Below are 18,104 nucleotides of genomic sequence, written 5' to 3'. Positions count from 1 at the left end.
TGTTCAGGGGCCAGACAGTCCCAATTGCCCCAGAAAATCTCAGGCCCAGCCTGACTTGGCTATACCCAGACAGGGAGGTAAAGGCTGTCCTGTTTGTTCCTGAGATTTGTTCTTAAAAAAAACAAAGAACAGGATTAGATACTCCATTGGTCTGGTAAGCAAGATTAAGTATTAGCAAAAGGTGGGAAAATGGGGATTCACATTCTCATGAAATAAGTAAAAATTTAGAGAGCAACTGGCAATACCTAGTACAGCTGATAACACAGATAGAAAATTGCAGAATGAAATGTCCAAGATACCATTTATGTAAACCTAAAATCACAAAACATGTTCTCAGATATAAGAATATGCTTTTAACATCACATTTATGTGAAAGTATAAAAATTTAAATGAAAAGAACACACTGCTGAGAACATTCTATTCCTTCTAATTAAAATGAAAAGACCCTGCCAAACTGACTTACAACCCTGACAATGGGAAAATAGTAATGAAAAATAAAGGGAATCTCATATCTGTTGTTTACTAAACCTGAAGCAAATATGACAAAAGTCCTAACAGTCAACCTTCTGGTAAGTTATATGTATTTTTAAAGTCTCTCAGTAATACCACCAAATCAGCAAATCAGCTCAAACAAAACCGGAGGCTACAAAGCAAAGCACCCCTGACCTTCAGTGAAAGGTTCTTGAGTACAAACCACCACCAGGGTGATCTCACCTCCTCACCTGGAATGGTGATCTAAAGATAAATTTAGAGACAAGGCACAGTAGGTGGAAGTCACTGCAAGTGTTGGAGCCAGATACCTCCCTCCTCTCACCTCTGCCAAGAGGTACTGGAACTGCCCTCTGATTAGTGAAGACATTGACCCCTGATTTGCAAAGGGCTTCAGCCAGAGCCCCTCCAGAGATCTGGTGGTGGTGGTGGTGCAGCCTGCCCTCCACTTGGCTCAGAGCCTGCTTCCACACAGCAGCACAGGACAGCATTCTGCAGGGCCTGAATGTTCCAAACAGTTAAAAGCTAATCACCCAGGAAGGCTCTCTCCTGGCAAAACACAGCCTGATTGGGGGGCACACACATGTGCACTCACATGTGTGCTTAATTGCCAGGTGTGGCATCTAGTTAATGCCTGTGGCTCCTTGCCTACAAGAGGGCAGGACATGTAATAACTGCTCACATTCATTTAACAAATATTTGCACACCTACAGTTAACACCGAGAAAACAAAACTGAAAAAGCGGTCTCTGCTTTCATGGAATTAATGATCTGGGTGACAGAGGGACAATAGATAACTACCCCAAATAACTAACTAGCTAATGATAAAGTGATTCAGTGCCGAGGAGTAGCTTACAGAACAAATTATAGAGTCTCTGACCAGGCTGGTACAGACAGATGGCCAACTCCCACCTGTACCACAAGACCAAGTCATCCTCTGTGCCCTGCTCTACCCAGAGGCTGGGGATCTGCATAGGGCTTGGAGGGCTATGACTTTGGGATTTCTCCTCACCCAGACTCTAGCTCCCTGTGTTAGGACAGGGTCTTGACCTCTGTACCCCATTCTACCCCCAGTCCCCTGTGTTTGGCAGGCAGGCATTCAAGTAGGTTTTAAGCTACAGGATTCAGACAACTTCCAAAATTTAGAGAAAAGAGACTCAATGAAGAACCCTGCACCTAGTCTTTTTTATTGTTTCCAAAAAAGCAGTTTTGTCCACAGAAAGCCCAAAATAGTAAGATCCAAAACTATCCCCACGAATAGCATTTTCTGAAATATAGACGTTTATCAAATATAATTTAATCAGAAAAAAATACGTATTAAGAACTCAATTCCAAAAGACAGAAAGAGTCCAAAGGTTGAGTAGAAAGTGGCCTTTTACTAGCAGTACCAGGTAAGGTTGGTGCTAAGAACTGCTGGCAGGGTCAGGCTTTGAGGGAAGGCTCCAATCAGTCCTACCAAAAGAAGAATGCAGGCATAATGAACCCCTATGAGTTGATGGAGGTGGACCCTCCCCTTCCTAGGCTGCCCCATTGTGGGTTCTTGGTCACAGACAGGATAGCCACTCCCCAATAAACCCACAGCTGTTAATTAGCACCGGGCTACCTCCTCCCAAAGCAAATTCATACACTCAATGCAAGAATCTGTCATGAGCAATAGTCTTCAGTGCAGCAAACCATGACCTTGGGCTCTCAAAGCCCTGCATTACTGGCTGTGAGGCCTCTTGGCCACTGGCTCCTCCTCTTTCTCCTTCTTCAGCCATTGTTCCAGGAGTTTAGCACTACCTCTCTTGGTGGGGAATGGGCTCTTCTGCAGGAACTGGCTGGACCATTGGGGCACATCTGACTCTGCCTTTTGGGATGTTTCGGGGTTTTCCTTTTTGGGTGACTTTGTGGCCAGCCACTGCAACATCTTCTGGCTGCTGCCACTTGCCTTCAGCTCCTAGGAAAAAGACAAAAAAGCTCAACCCATTCAGCTTAAGCTTTTGGGAAAAGGACAACTCCAAGGGGCATGAGGTACTGATGCCTCTTTCCCTACTAGAAAATGTTACTGAGGGCCAGATAGGGCTCACTAGTCAGAAGAGGCAAGAAAGGAACAACTGAGTGTGCTCCAAGGGGTACAGAGGGTAAGGAGTAGATCTTAGAGAAAGCTTCTCAGAGGTATGTGAGGCCATTCAGAGAAGAGCACTGACAGGCATTCAAACATGCAGAGAATGAAGCATTCTCAGGGAAAAGAATATAATTTAGTGACCAGGCAGAGAGTTAGGAAGTGAAGGTGGAGAGATAGGCTTCAAATAGCCTCCATAATTAGGGATTCAACCTAAGGTTGAATAGGCTGTTTCCTACCATGCAGCCAGCCCCTCTATACAGCCTATTCTTGCCTGGCACTTCTCTTCTACTTCTCTTACCTGCAACCCCACCCTAAACTGAGGGTTCTGAATTCACATAATGCCACCTCTCCAGAATGTAAATTCTGTTGAGGTTAAAGTTCATGCCTGCGGTGGGACAGTGTCTAGTGTACAATGAATGATTTTTAGAAACATCTAATAAAAAAAAAAGTATCAGGGTTGTAGGAGTATGCAGAGAAATGGGAGCAAAAAAAAAAAGACACTGACTGTGGGTGTGAAAACTTAACGAAAAATAGGGGTGTGGCAGGAGTAGCTGTTCTTGTAATCATTGTCCTTAACACTGCTCAGGCATTCTAAGATGCCTGTTCTTGGCATGCTCAGAGTTATGTCCTGCTTCAGATCCCTCTAGGTCACCTAAAAACTGTGTGACTCTAAAACGTTTACCTCTGAATGTCAGTAGGGGCCAGTATTTCACTCTGGAGCTCCTCTCCCCAGTGCAGATGCAAACACTTGTTTACCTTCCCTTTGACATATATCTTCAGGATCCTTACCGATTCTAAGAAGTTAAAGTTTTTGGCAGAAATGTTCTCAAATTGTCCTGAAGCAGAACAAGGATTGGAACTTCTTCTTGTGGTTGGGAAAGCAGAGGTACAGAGAAGAGACATCAAAAATAATGCAGTTGGCCCTGGCTGGTATGGTTCAGTGGATTGAGTGGCAGCCTGCAAACCAAAAGATTGCTCGTTCAATTCCGAGTCAGGGCACATGCCTGGGTTGCAGGCCAGGTTCCCAGTAGGGGGCGTGCGAGAGGCAACCACACACTGATGTTTCTCTCCCTCTTTTTCTCCCTCCCTTCTCCTCTCTAAAAATAAATAAATCTAAAAAAAAATAATACAGTTGGTTATAGACAGAGATGTAATTATGGTCAAGGGCTCCTTTGGTTTTTCTCACAGTCACCCTCTATATTAGCAGTCCCCAAACTTGATTTATTACCAGACTCACCAAGAGCTTCTCAGTGGTAGAAAAGTCCAGGCTCACTTCTGAATACTGATCGACTCACTGTATCTAGATAGAATCTGGCATTTATGTTTCAAAAGAGGTATCCTGAAGACTGTGAGTTACAGCCAGCTTTGTTTTTTTAAGTCCTCATCCAAAAATATTTTTTTATTGATTTTAGAGAGAGAGAAAGAGGGAGGGGGGAGAAACATCGATTGGCTATGTCCCATACGAACCTGCAACTTAGGTATATGACCAGACTGGGAATTGAACCCATGACCTTTTGGTGTACTGGACAATGTTCCAACCAACTGAGCCACAACAGCCAGGGCACAGCCAGCTTTGAATCACTGCTCTGCTCACCCTTGCCATAACAAATGAATATGAGTTTTGAGTGGTTTAAATGAAAGCTATGCTTGTAAAAGGCCATATCCTAAAAGAAAATGCTAAAGTGACAGAAGAAAACTCAAAAAGGACTGTCAGAGTTACAAGCCCCTACCTTTTTGATCAGTAAGTCCACAGGGATCAGACACTCAGGAGTGTTGTTTCGGGAGTTGTTCACCACATGGGAGACAGGATGGAAGATGACGTTCTCTGTGGGGTGGATTAACTTCAGAGCTTCTTGAGTTGAGATTTTACCAAAGTCAAGCCATTTAGAAACTGCTTCCTCTCCATCTAATATGGCAGGCATCCTAGCCAGTGAGGTCAAGACATTGGTTAAAAGAGGCAGAGTGAGGGTAGGGAGAGAAAGGAGAGAGACTTGAATCAGTTGATAGCACAAATCACTAAAAGTAGAAGCTTGCCCTCCCTCTATGCTTCACATACTGATTGCTACCATATGCTCCCTGACTTAACAGGGCACAAAATTCAGCACTAGAAGAGCCAATTTATAAAGCTTTATGGCAAAAACAGTGAATAGTAATTATGAGTGGACCCAGTGCACTCCAGTGCACACATTAGCAAACTGGTGACTTTTCTATGATGCACCAACCTAGAATTAAAAGAGAAATAGATCCTGGAAAACGTGTATACCAACAATAATCTCCAGTTTTATATCCTATGACAGCTTTACAGTAAGCAAGACTTATTCACACAATTCTGAACAAGAGAAAACTATGCCTCTGAAAGCAAAGAGGCTGTAAGATGACTCCTGGTACCCAGGAAGATGTTAAAAAAAAGATCCTTTATTTGGCTTCTAGTTTTATGTCCTAGACCACAGGTGGCAAACATGAGGCCCATGGCCGGAATCTAGCCCTCCACCTTGTTTTATACGACCTAGCCCCTTGTTTCTACCTGGCGGCAGCGCCGAGCTCTTGCTTAACTGTTAAGGAGTAGTTACATTTATACAGTCCTAAAATTACATTCGGCCCTTTGAAGGCAACTGCAAGGCTGATGTGGCCCCCAGTGAAAATGAGTTTGACATCCTTGTCCCAGGGCAATGCAGAGCATTGTACATACTTCATTGGTGAGTGGCTGATTTTAGGAGACAAATGCATAAATGTCTATTTTAATCATTATTCTCACTTCAAAAAAATTGAACATACTTAAAAAATATTTTACAGGAAGTAGGTAAACACTACGCTTACCTCCCTTCACGACCACGACAAAATTAGAACTAAATTTAGGACAACCACCCTTGAGAACCACCTGAATACTGTAACTCCCATAACTAAGGATATATAGAACTCCCATAAGTAAGGACATAAAGTAGCAACCTCAAGAATGGCAACAGGGGTAGAAATGAGCAGGCCACACACTTATGTGTAGTGGTTAAGAATAGGGAGGGATATCTTGACTGTGGAGGTTCCCACTGAGGGGCAAAGGGTGTCAGGCCCACACATGGCTTCCCAGCCCTTGAGAAGCAGTGCTGGGAAAAGGAGTCACCACAACAGCTGGCTATGAGAATCAGCAGGAACTCAGTGCAGGTGAGATGAGGGGCTGCCTGCTGTAGACCTGGGTATCATTTTAAAGGGTCTGCACATAGAGTCACTTGTTCATAAATACTTGCCCTAAGCTCAGCAGAAGGGACAGCAGTTCAAAAACACCAAGGACATACAGAGGAACTAAACTGTCTGACTTCAAGGAGAGGGCTGGAGGAGCAGCTATGTCTGGGACTAAAATGCCAGCAGGTGACATTTTTCCTTTGTTGAGCCTTCAGCTCAAATAGCTGGACAGATGCCAAATCTGAAATTCAATTAACTTGGATAACACTGCTATTGCCCCATGCTGGGGATTCTCTGAGACACTGTCTCAATGCAAAGGCCTGGCCTGTGCCATAGACTTCCCTAAAATCTCTCACAAATCAATAAATCCCTGTCCTGGCTGGTGTGGCTCAGTGGACTGACTGCAGGCCTTAGAACCAAAGGGTCACCAATTCGATTCCCAGTCAGGGCACATGCCTGGGTTGCAGACCAGGGTCCCAGTGTGGGAGTGGTGTGTGTGTGAGAGGCAACCACACATTAATTCTTTTCTTCCTCTCTTCCCCTCTCTCTAAAAATAAACAAATAAAATCTTTAAAAAAAAAAAGTCTACAAGTCTACAAGCAGCGCTGGTCTTGGCGTGCCCTGTACCTCTTGCAAAGTGACCCCAACCTTGGCACTAGCCTGGGTTCACAGCATCCAAGGACCCTAGGATCCTTCAAGCCCAGTACAGGCAGCTACCAAATGCAAATCACTTTGTAACTCCTACCAGGCTGGACACAGGCAGTGACTAATGTTGGCCTGCATCAGAGTCCCTCCCAAGAATCCCCAGAACCAACACACTTGGTGGCTGGCTTCAGATAACACCAGAGTAGCACCCAAAGGTGTGGGCTTGTTGGGCATGAGAGCCCTGCTAAAGTGCATCATGCCCGCACACCGCAAGGGCTCATCCACTGTGATCACATTCTTCAGCCAGTCAACTTGTGAGTCAAGTCTACTCACTGATGTGGCAACAGCAATGAAGGGTCAACTACAATAAAAGAACACATACAACCCACACAAGGGACACCTTTGGAGCATCTGGGTTAGGTGAACAGGGAGACAAAACGACTATTAACTGTATTTTGCAAAGCAACTGTCTTAGTTTCCAACTGTCTAAATTTGTACATATAGAAAATTTACATTCCAAAATCAACCTATCTAAAAGGCAAAGAGAACAAACCCTTCCATGAATCCTTTTGGACCCATGGATAAGAAGTGTGACTTGCCTATGGTGAATGTCATTCAAGCCTTTGCAGGAATCCACTGTGATGATAGTGTAGGAATACAGGCAGTCTCCTCCCTCTGGTGGCTCCCAGCAGTCAAAGATCCCAGCCATTGTTAGCGGCCTCCAGTTGTCCCAGACTTTCTCCCAGTCCTCAGGACTGTATGCAGCACCAATGCTGCCAGACTGGAAGGAATTACATGGGCAGATAAGACATTTGGCAGCTTTCTTCTACATGCAGGTTGGACACTACTACAGACTTAAGAGCACTACAATCATTTTAGAAGTAATAGCCCATGATTATTAACTGCCTTTTAAAGGAAAGAGGGTTGGTGGCAAATATCATTCAAAGCTATATATATAGACTTAGGGCTCTTTCATTGCTTTCAGAATACACTTTAATACCTTCATCTGGCATTCAGGCTTTCTATAATCTGGCCCATGATTCTAGCTTTCACTTATAATGTTAATCTGAACCTGCTGTTTGTCAATGAAGCTACCATGCAATTTTGTTCCCACTATCTTGCTGAAACAACATTACCCTGTCCGCAATGTCCTTCCTACCCTATCTTATCACACCAATTCCTACTTGCCATTTGATATTCAATTCAAGGCCTAGAATATAGAAAGCTAGAAAGAATGTCACCTCCACCTTAGTAAGACAAAAAGCTAGATAATCTATCAAATCATAACTTTTCTTAAATTAATTAGAGAACTGAGGTCACAGAGCAACCAATTAGCCTGAACTTCATGCAAAGACAGGGGCCTCCACAGGGAGATCAGACACAGGCACTGGCTTACCAGTGGCAACATGAGGAAGGCAAGTCCTTCATATAGTAGATAAGAATTCAGATAAAATTATTATCAAATTGCTAAATGCAAAGTGTGGGCTAGCCTGAGAGTATACAATCCCTGGGAACCACAGACATCAGGGGCATTTGCATCAGCTTGTAGACTCTTCTCCACAGACCTCTGAGTTGTTATTAGGAAAGACTGGGGGCAAGGCAGGAGACCAGAGAAAGCCTTCCTTGCTGATGCATGCCTAGAGGAGGGAAGCTCTCCTGCTTCGGGAAAGGCATGAAGCTTTACCTGACCACTATTCCTTTAAGGCACAGGTGGCAAACACAAGGCCCATGGGCTGATTCTGGCCCTCCACCTTGTTTTATTCAGCCTGGCACCTTGTTTCTACATGGTGGAAGCACCAAACTCTTACTTAACTGTTAAGGAGTAGTTACATTTATACAGTCCTAAAATTACATTCCACCCCTTGAAAGCAACCTCAAGGCTGATGTGGCCCCCAGTGAAAATGAGTTTGACACCCCTGCTCTAAGGAATAAAAGCCTTAGAGACCCGGGAAGGGTAATAAACCCTATCACCCTTAAGATACAGATAAAGACTCACTGAGGCTGGGGAAGGGTAAAAGAAAAAAATCCTCTACTCACCTGGGGAAGGAGCAAGATCACTGAGGAAGAATGAGAGTTCATGGTAAAGTTCTGCTTAAGACTGAGGCTGAATGATGATAAGAGAGAACACTCTCCATCCCTCTTCAGATTGGTGACACCAAGTGAATTATCTAATTCTGGATAAGGGGTGAGAGCATGGGGAGATCCTCTCTGAGGCACAAGATCGAAAGAAATACTAGGACTGAAGGGAGCAGAGCAACTGAGGAAAACCCTCTGGAAAATCAACCCTTACTATAAACACAAGGTGACACCAGAGAAATTTAAAACCAGTGGCAAACAAGGTAATCATAAATACAAAATCCAAATCCAGTTCAGCTGACAAGATCCACTCAGTCTCACATGTTAATGGACTAATAGAAGGAAAAGGGTATCCATACAATGGCAATCAATCAAAAGTTATAACACACATAAAAAAAAGCTAAGCCAAAAACAATAAAAAGAACAACAACCAATCAACTGCCAAGAGATAAAGAAATCAACAAAATCAGGCTCAAGAGATTATATTTCCTAACTGCTAAAAGTATCAGGGAATTTAAAGTTAATTGATAGTTAAAGCCTCTTGTAGAAAATGTAGATTTTATGCATGAATAGTTAAGAAATTTGGGCAAAATTAGAAAGAATCACAGGTCAATAAAAATTCCAGATTAAAACATAGAGAAAAAGGACTTCTGGCCAAGATGGAGGCATAGGAGGAAACACTGTGGACAACAAAGGACAACAAAATTAAGGACATGTGCAAAATTAAGAACAACAAAGATTTGAAACAAAAACACAACCAGAACAGACAGAAAATTGAACTGTACAAGAGTCTGACAACCATTCATCCAGACCAGTAAGAGAGGTGGAGTCTGCAGCTAGCAGAGAAGGGTCGCCGTAGGAAAAGGCAGTGGCTGGCAGACCCCAGTGCACAGGCAGCACTGGGACTAGCAGACCCCGGGTGCAGGGAGGAAATGAGCAAAAACAGTGAGGTGCACAAGGCGGCTGGCTGACCGCTGTCACACATTCATGCACACATAAACCAGGCAAAAACGTGCAGTAAGACAGACCACACAACCCAGGGCCCCAGCGATGGGAAAGCCTAAAAGCACTGATTGCAAGGAGAGACTCCCAGCCTCACAGGAGAATTTGTTGGAGAGACCCACAGGGTCCTAGAATGTACACAAGCCCACCCACCCAGGAATGAGCACCAGAAGGGCCCAATTTGCTTCTGGGAAGCGCCAGAGGGGATTGAAATTCGAGAGAGAGCAGAACAAGTGCCATTGTTCCCTCTCTGACCTCGCCCCCACAGACACCTTCACAACCCAGCAACTGGGTTGCCCTGCCCTGGTAAACACCTAAGGCTCCACCCCTCACTACATAACAGGCACTACCAGACCAAAAAATTATGGCTCAAACAGAACAAATCAAAGCCCCAGAGCCACTATTTTTGAGTGACCAAGAGACAGCCAACCTATCAGATGCACAGTTCAAAACACTGATGATCAGGATGCTTACAGAACTGGTTGATTTAGGTCACAAATTAGATGAAAAAGTGAAGGCTACACTAAGTGAAATTAAGGAAAATGCACAGGGATCCAACAGTGATGGAAAGAAAACTGGGACTCAAATCAATGGAGTGGACCAGAAGAAAGAAACAAGAACCAAACAGAATAGAATGAAGAAACAAGAATTCAAAAAAATGAGGAGAGGTTTAGGAACCTCCAGGACATCTTTAAACATTCCAACATCCGAATTATAGGGGTACCAGAAAGAGAAGAGGAAGAGCAACAAGTGGAGAACTTATTTGAACAAATAATAAAGGAGAACTTCCTCAGTCTGGTAAAGGTAATAGACTTCCAGGAAGTCCAGGAAGCTCAGAGAGTCCCAAAGAAGGTGGACCCAAGGAGGAACACACCAAGGCACACCATAATTACATTAGCCAAGATTAAAACAAAGGAGAGAATCCTAGAAGCAGCAAGAGATAAGGAAACAGTCACCTTCAAAGGAGTTCCCATCAGACTGTCAGCTGATTTCTCAAAAGAGACCTTACAGGCAAGAAGGGGCTGGAAAGAGGTATTCCAAGTCATGAAAACCAAAGACCTACAACCAAGATTGCTCTACCCAGCAAAGTTTTCATTTAGAATGGAAGGACAAATAAAGTGCTTCTCAGATAAGATCAAATTCAAGGAGTTCATCATCACCAAGCCCTTATTATATGAAATGTTAAAGGGACTTACCTAAGAAAAAGAAGATAAAAACGATGAACAGTGAAAGGACAGCAAACTCACAGTTATTAACAACCACACCTAAAACAAAGGCAAACTAAGTGGACAGCTAGATCAGGAGTGGAGCCACAGAAATGAAGATCACATGGAGGGTTAGCAACAGGGGAGTGGGAGGAGTAGAGCAGGGGAGAGGGTACAGAGAAGAAGTAGAACAGATGGTGGAGAGAAAATAGACAGGGGGAGGGCAAGAGTAGTATGGGAAATGTAGAAGCTAAAGAACTTAGAAAATGTGGGTGGGAGGGGGTGTACAGGGTGGAGGGGAATGAAGGTGGGGAAATGGGACAACTGTAATAACATAATCAATAAAATATATTATAAAATGTAATAGAAAAATAAAAATAAATATATAAGTAAAACATGGAGAAAAATTAATGAAGCATACAGAACATCCAAAAACTATGAACAATATCAAATTTTCTAACACATGTGTACTTAGAATCCCATAAAAAGAAAAAAAATGTGGCAAAGAAATATCTGAATGACTGAGAATTTTCCAAAGATTATGAAAGAATCCAAGAAGCTCAGAAAACATGCCAAACACATACACACGCACACATCCTATACATATTATATTTAAATTGCTGAAAACCAAAGAGAAAAATCTTAAAAAATGTATCTTGAAAGCACTGGGGAATGAACTTGTGGTGGAAGTACACATTACCAACAGAAAAAATACAAAAACCACAAAAATTACAGTAGACTTCTCAAAATAATGAAAGCCAGAAACAATTAAGTACTTTTTTAAAGTGCTGAAAGAAAACCCCCCAAACTGACAACTCTAAATTCTAAACACAGTGAAAATACCTATAAAAAATGCAAACAGTGTGCCCTGACCGGTAAGGCTCAGTGGTTGGGCATCATCTAGCAAACCAAAAGGTCACTGGTCAGAGCACATGCCTGGGTTGCGGGCCAGGTCCCCAGTTGGGCGTGTGCAAGAGGCAACCAATAGATGTTTCTCTCATATATCAATGTTTCTCTCCCTCTTTTTCTACCTTTTTACCCTCTCTCTAAATATAAATAAATAAAATATTTTAAAAATGCAGAAATTGGTTGCCAGGTCCTAGGTGCAAGGAGTGACTAATAATGGGAATGGGTTTTTCAGGGGGTGATAATAATGTTCTGAAGTTAGATAGTGATAATGGTTGCCTATTATTTTGAAAAAACTAAAAGCACTAAGGTATATAAATTATATCTCACCAAAGAAAATTATGATTATTAAAAAAATGAAAAACTTGGTTTTTGACAAAAGAATAGAATCCACTACCAGCAGACATGCACTACACAAAATATTAAAAGGAAATTCTTTAGGCAGAAGGAGTATGATACCAGATAGAAAGAACCCTGAATACACACAAAGAAGTGAAAATCAATGGAAATGGCTAAAATGAAGGTAAATATAAAATTTCTCTTTTTTATCACTCTAAAACATAACTGACTGTGTTAAACAGTAGCAATATATTGTAAATTTAAAGCATATGAAGAAGTAAGATGTATGACAATATACCAACAGATGAGAGGAATCAGGAATACAGTGTTGTTAAGTCCTTATACTACACAATAAATTGTATATTATTTAAAAGAAGATAGTAATTTAAAATGTAATTATAGAGCAGTTAGTTTAACAGTTTTTTAAAAAGTAAAAATAGGCCGGTTTGATTCCCAGTCAGGGCACATACCTGGTTTCCAGGCCATATCCCCAGTATGGGGTGTGCTAGAGGCAACCATACATTGATGTTTCACTCCCTCTCTTTCTCCCTCCTTTCCCCATCTCTCTAAAATAAATAAATAAATAAAATCTTTTTTAAAAAAGTGAAAATAGGACTTCCAGCCAAAGATGCAGGCATAGGTAGATACACTATGCCTCCTCTCACAACCAAAAGAAGGACAACAACAAATTTAAAAACAAAAGACAACCAGAACTGACAGAAAATTGAACTGTATGGAAGTCCAACAACCAAGGAATCCAAGAAGAAACATTCATCTAGACCAGTAGGAGGTGTAGAGATGGGTAGCTGGGTAGAGAGGACTTTCAGCAAGGAGGCAGCTGGAGAAGTGGGCAAGGTGGTGGCTGGCAGAGTGGGTAGTCCCACATTTGCCTTTGGATAAACTGGGAGCAAAAACTGGGGAGCGAGACAGACCACACAACTCAAGGTTCCAGCATGGGGAAATAAAGCTTCAAAACCTCTTACTGAAAAAACCTGTGGGCATTGCAGTGGTGGGAGAAATTCCCAGCCTCACAGGAGAGTTTATTGGAGAGACCCACAGAATCTTAGAACAGACAGAAAACCACCCACCTGGGAATCAGCACCAGAAAGTCCGAATTTGCTTGTGGGTAGTGGCAGAGAGCAGAACAAGCAGTAATGTTCCCTCTCTGACTCCCCTGCCTCCATGTACAGTGCCACAACACAGTGGTGTGGTTGCCCGACCCTGGTGAATACCTAAGGCTTTACCCTTTACTACGTAATAAGCATACCAAGAGAAAAAAAAATGCCCAAAATATAGAACAGATGAAAGCTCCATAAAAAATACAACTAAGCAACAAAGAGATAGCCAACTATCAGATGCACGTTTCAAAACACTGGTAATCATAGGAGAAATAGACAAAAAAACTGTACTTGCAAAAAAAAGAAAAACACTGGTAATCAGGATGCTCACAGAAATGGTTGAGTATGGTCACAAAATAGAGGAAAAAGTGAAGGCTAGAAAAAGTAAAATAAAGAAAAATGTACAGGGAACTAACAGTAACAGGAAAAAAACCAGGACTAAAATCAATGATTTGCACCACAAGGAAGCAATAAACACTCAACCAGAACCAAATGAAGAAACAAGAATTCAAAAAACTCTTAGGAACTCTAAGGAGAGTCTTAGGAACATCCAGTACAACTTTAAATGTTCCAAAAACCAAACCACAGGGGTGCCAGAAGGAGAAGAAATTGAAGACTTATTTGAAGAAATAATGAAGAACTTCCCCAAACTGGCAAAGGAAAAGACTTCCAGGGAGTTCAGGAAGCTCAGAGAGTCCCAAAGAATTTGGATCCAGGGAAGCACGCACCAAGGCACATCATAATTACATTACTCAAGATTAAACGTAAGAAGAGAATCTTAAAATCAACAAGACAAAAGGAAACAGCTACTTACAAAGTAGTTCCCATAAGACTATCAGCTGATTTCTCAAAAGAAACCTTGTAAGCAAGAAGGGGTTGGAAAGAAGTATTCTAACTCATGAAATCCAAAGACTTACATCCAAAATTGCACTATCCAGCAAAGCTTTCATTTAGAATGGAAGGGCAGATAAGGTGCTTCTCAGATAAGGTCAAGTTAAAGGAGTTCATCATCACCAAGCCCTTATTATATGAAATGTTAAAGGGACCTATCTAAGAAATCAAAGATGATAAAAAATATGAACAGTAAAATGACAATAAACTTACAACTATCAACAATAGAATCTAAAAACAAAGCAAAAACAAAAACAAAGTCAACAACTAGAACAGCAACAGAATCACAGAAATGGAGATCACATGGAAGGTTATCAGAGGGGAAGTGGAAGGACGGAATGGGGGAAGAGGTACAGGGAATAAGTAGCACAAATGGTAGGTGGGAAATACAGAGATTTTAAGAATGATATAGGAAAAGAACTTATATGTACGACCTATGGACATGAAATAATGGGGGAGAATGCGAGTTGGAGAGGATGTGCAGAGTGGAGTGGCATAAGGGGGGGAACAGCACAAGTGTAATAGCATAATCAATAAAATATATATAAAAATTAAAAAATAAAAAAAATAGAAAGGAAAAAAGAGCTGGTGAAACAAGTAGAAAACAACTAGCAATAAGTTACCCAGTGCAAAACGGTGGTGAGGTACATAGGAGTGGAGCCCAGTTCTCCCTGTGCTCAGCTGGAACTCCTAGCCAATCTTCCGAGAAATAGGGTGAACAGCCAATGGAATCCTAGATTATATGAAATTTGGAGGCCAAAAATTGTAGAGGACATTGAAAAACGGATGGTGAGGAGACTGTGCTGGGATGGTAAGGTCCCTGGGATCTGTGCAGGGACACAGCCTGCTGTGGCCCCCAGACCAGTGTCTTCTGCAGGATATTGGGAGGAGAGTTAGATCACTGGCTCCCTCCCCTACCACAGCAGGGATGGCAGCCTGGCACCAGAAGGGACCTGGATGCTGGAAGTCGCTGGGGGAAATAGAGACGAAGTAGGAGACACACAGAGGCAGTATACATCTGCTGGAACTGTGGACACTGGCACCAGAGAAACAGATGCCAGGTGATACCTGGAGAAGGGAGGAGTTGGGCCATGTGTGACCTGGACTCAGATAGTCTCCAGACTGGTTAGAAAGTTTGGCTGTGTGAAAAGTGGTGCGCTTGTTAAGAATGGCAGGCAGCTGCTTTGTAAGGAACTCTCCAGCAGTGGTTGACTGGCTCCGAAGGTGATTTGAGCTGCACGCCCCAGAGACTGAGTGGCTGAGTGGAACCCTGAGCCTGACCTTGACTCATGCTGCATGCCCAGAGACTCAGTGGCTGATTTGAGCCTGGCAGCTCATGGAAGACCTAGGCCAGAGGCTGAGCAACTGTGAATATTGCTACCCAGACTGGTCCTCATCCTCTCAAAACCATAGGAAGGGAGAAAAGTGAAGCCCAGCCCCCCTCCTTCCTGTGGCATCCAGGAAGACTGGCAGAACTCACTGAAGAGGGTTAAAGTCAAAAGGAGGCTTATTTTTTTCTTTTCCTCTCACTTTTCCCCCCCTCTTTTTCCTCTCCCAAGTGAGACAATAAGACATGGACTTAAGAAAGGTTCAGAGACCGATCCAAAGATGGAGCATAAGGCTATCCCCCCAAATTAAGAAACTGAGACAAATATTACTTTGCTATCCTATAGAGCTGGCATTTTATTGTTTATGTGTTTTATTGTTATTTTTTATTAGTTTTACTACTTTTATTTTATTAGGATTTTTAAAATTTCTCTTCCTTATGTTTAGTTTTCCTCATTTTATTTCTCTGTTTAATTGTATTGTTTGACTGATTTTCCTTATTTTCTCTTTATTGTATTTTAATTTTTCTTCTTTCACTTCACTCAACTCTAGTCATGTTCATATAACACACTACTCTTGATCGTGTATTTTCTATTCTGGTTATCCAAATCATATATTTCTTGTCATATTGTTTGTTTCATACAATTGTACATACTATACAGTAACCCTCCCGGATCTTAGTCCACTGTAAGCATTATTATTGTTGTGGTTAACTATTCTCTCTCACACTATGCCTACTATCTATCCTTTACTCTCACTATATCTCATCATCTAATCTTGCAAAAGCGCTCTGTTTTCCAGATTCAGATCACAATCCTCCTCTCCTCTAAAAAGAGTGTTATCTCTCTTTCACCTTTTATAAAAAGTGGCAAGTTGGGTAACCTGTCACAGTTAATGATACACTTATCAAAAAAAATTTCCTATTTCTTCTCTACTTGCTGGTACTTTAAATCCCATAAAATACTCTCCTACTTTCTTAATCCATTTTGTGTCCCAAGTTCTGCCACTGATCACATACAAGAATAGGTGGGAGCTATGAACATCAGTATACCTCCTGGAGGGGAGAAACATCAACAAAGGAACCACCAAAAGGTAAAAAGCCAAGTACAACCAAGATTAAAATGAAGGAGAGAATTCTAGAAGCAGCAAGAGATAAAAGGACAGTCACCTACAAAGGAGTTCCCCTCAGACTGTCAGATGATTTCTCAAAAGAGACCTTACAGGAAAGAAGGGGCTGGAAAGAAGTATTCCAAGTCATGAAAACCAAAGACCTACAACCAAGATTGCTCTATCCAGCAAAGCTTTCATTTAGAATGGAAGGGCAGATGAAGCACTTCTCAGATAAGATCAAGTTCAAGGAGTTCATCATCACCAAGCCCTTATTATAGGAAATGTTAAAGGGACTTACCTAAGAAAAAGAAGATAAAAACGATGAACAGTGAAAGGACAGCAAACTCACAGTTATTAACAACCACACCTAAAACAAAAGCAAACTAAGAGGACAGCTCGATCAGGAGCAGAACCATAGAAATGGAGATCACATGGAGGATTAGCTACAGGGGAGTGGGAGGAGTAGAGCAGGGGAGAAGGTACAGAGAATAAGTACTATAGACAGTAGGTAGAAAATAGACAGGGGGGAGGGCAAGAATAGTATGGGAAATATAGAATCTAAAGAACTTGGGACACATGGACATAAACTAAAGGGGGGGGTGGGGGAGGGTTATGCAGAGAGGAGGGGAATGAAGGGGGGAAATGGGACAACTGTAATGGCATAATCAATAAAATATATTATAAATAAATAAATAAATAAATAAATAACAAAACCACAAAAATAACCCATTCTGGTACTGACACAAGAACAGACACATGCACCAATGGAACAGAATAGAGATCCCAGAAATAAACCCGAGTCTCTATGGTCAATTAATATTTGACAAAAGGGGCAGAAGCATAAAATGGAGTAAAAATAACCTCTCAGAAAATGGTATTTGGAGACCTGGACAGCTACATGCAAAAAAAAAAGAAACCCGATCTCCAACTTACACTATACAAATAAATTCAAGGTGGATAAAAGAATTAAATATCAGTTGTGACACCATAAAAGTCCTTCAGGAGATCATAGGCAAGAAAATCTCAGATATTCCATGCAGCAATATTTTCACTAATATATCCCCTGGAGCAAGGGACATAAAGGAAAGAATACACAAATTGAACTTCATAAAAATAAAAAGCTTGTGCATGGCTAAAGAAAACAACATTAAAATGAAAAGAGAACCAACTATTTGGGAAAATATATTTGCCAATGACACCTTGGATAAGGGTTTGATCTTCAAAATATATAAATACACCTCACATGACTCAACTCCAGGAAGACAAAAAATGCAATTAAAAAAAAGGAAAAGACACTTTGCCCAGACACTTCTCCAAGAAGGACATACAGAGGGTCCAGAGACATATGAAAGGATGTTCAGCATCACTAGCCATCAGAGAGATGCAAAGTAAAACCACAATGAGATAAAATTTCATACCGGTGAGAGTGGCCATCATAAACAAAGCAACAAACAAGAAGTACTGGTGATGTGGAGAAAAGGGAACTCTAGTAAATTGTTGGAGGGAATGTAGATTGGTGCAGCCACTATAGAAAACAGCATGGAATTTCCTGAGAAAACTAAAATTGAAACTGCCTTTTGACCTGAAAATTCCACTGCTGGGGTTATATCCTAAGTACCCTGAAACACCAATCCAAAGGAACATATGCACCCCAGTGTTCATAGCAGCACAATTTACAATAGCCAAGTGCTGCAAGCAACCTCAGTGTCCATCAGTA

At 41.8% G+C, this 18,104-nt stretch overlaps 1 protein-coding gene across 7 annotated transcripts in view; it reads right to left on the bottom strand.

Annotated features, from left to right (window-relative positions):
- Window positions 1–282: 282 nt before the first annotated feature.
- The window catches only part of HMCES (5-hydroxymethylcytosine binding, ES cell specific), a 33,133-nt gene continuing 15,311 nt past the window's right edge, over window positions 283–18,104 (bottom strand). For 4 of the 7 annotated variants that reach the window (XM_037131661.2, XM_037131665.2, XM_037131662.2 and 1 more), the window contains 4 exons: window positions 7,014–7,195; window positions 4,326–4,518; window positions 3,385–3,552; window positions 283–2,427 (listed from right to left, as the gene is read on the bottom strand). In XM_037131661.2, coding sequence (XP_036987556.2) covers window positions 2,191–2,427; window positions 3,385–3,552; window positions 4,326–4,518; window positions 7,014–7,195 — 780 coding nt within the window. In that variant the 3' untranslated portion in view covers window positions 283–2,190. The remainder of the gene's footprint in view (window positions 2,428–3,384; window positions 3,553–4,325; window positions 4,519–7,013; window positions 7,196–18,104) is intronic. The other 3 variants (XM_037131666.2, XM_037131667.2, XM_037131664.2) reach the window with 2 other exon arrangements.

The sequence above is a fragment of the Artibeus jamaicensis genome, unplaced genomic scaffold (genome assembly GCF_021234435.1).
Source record: "Artibeus jamaicensis isolate MK-2021 breed Jamaican fruit bat unplaced genomic scaffold, CSHL_Jam_final contig_558, whole genome shotgun sequence".
NCBI lineage: Eukaryota > Metazoa > Chordata > Mammalia > Chiroptera > Phyllostomidae > Artibeus > Artibeus jamaicensis.
This window is presented reverse-complemented; position numbering and strand designations above follow the sequence as displayed.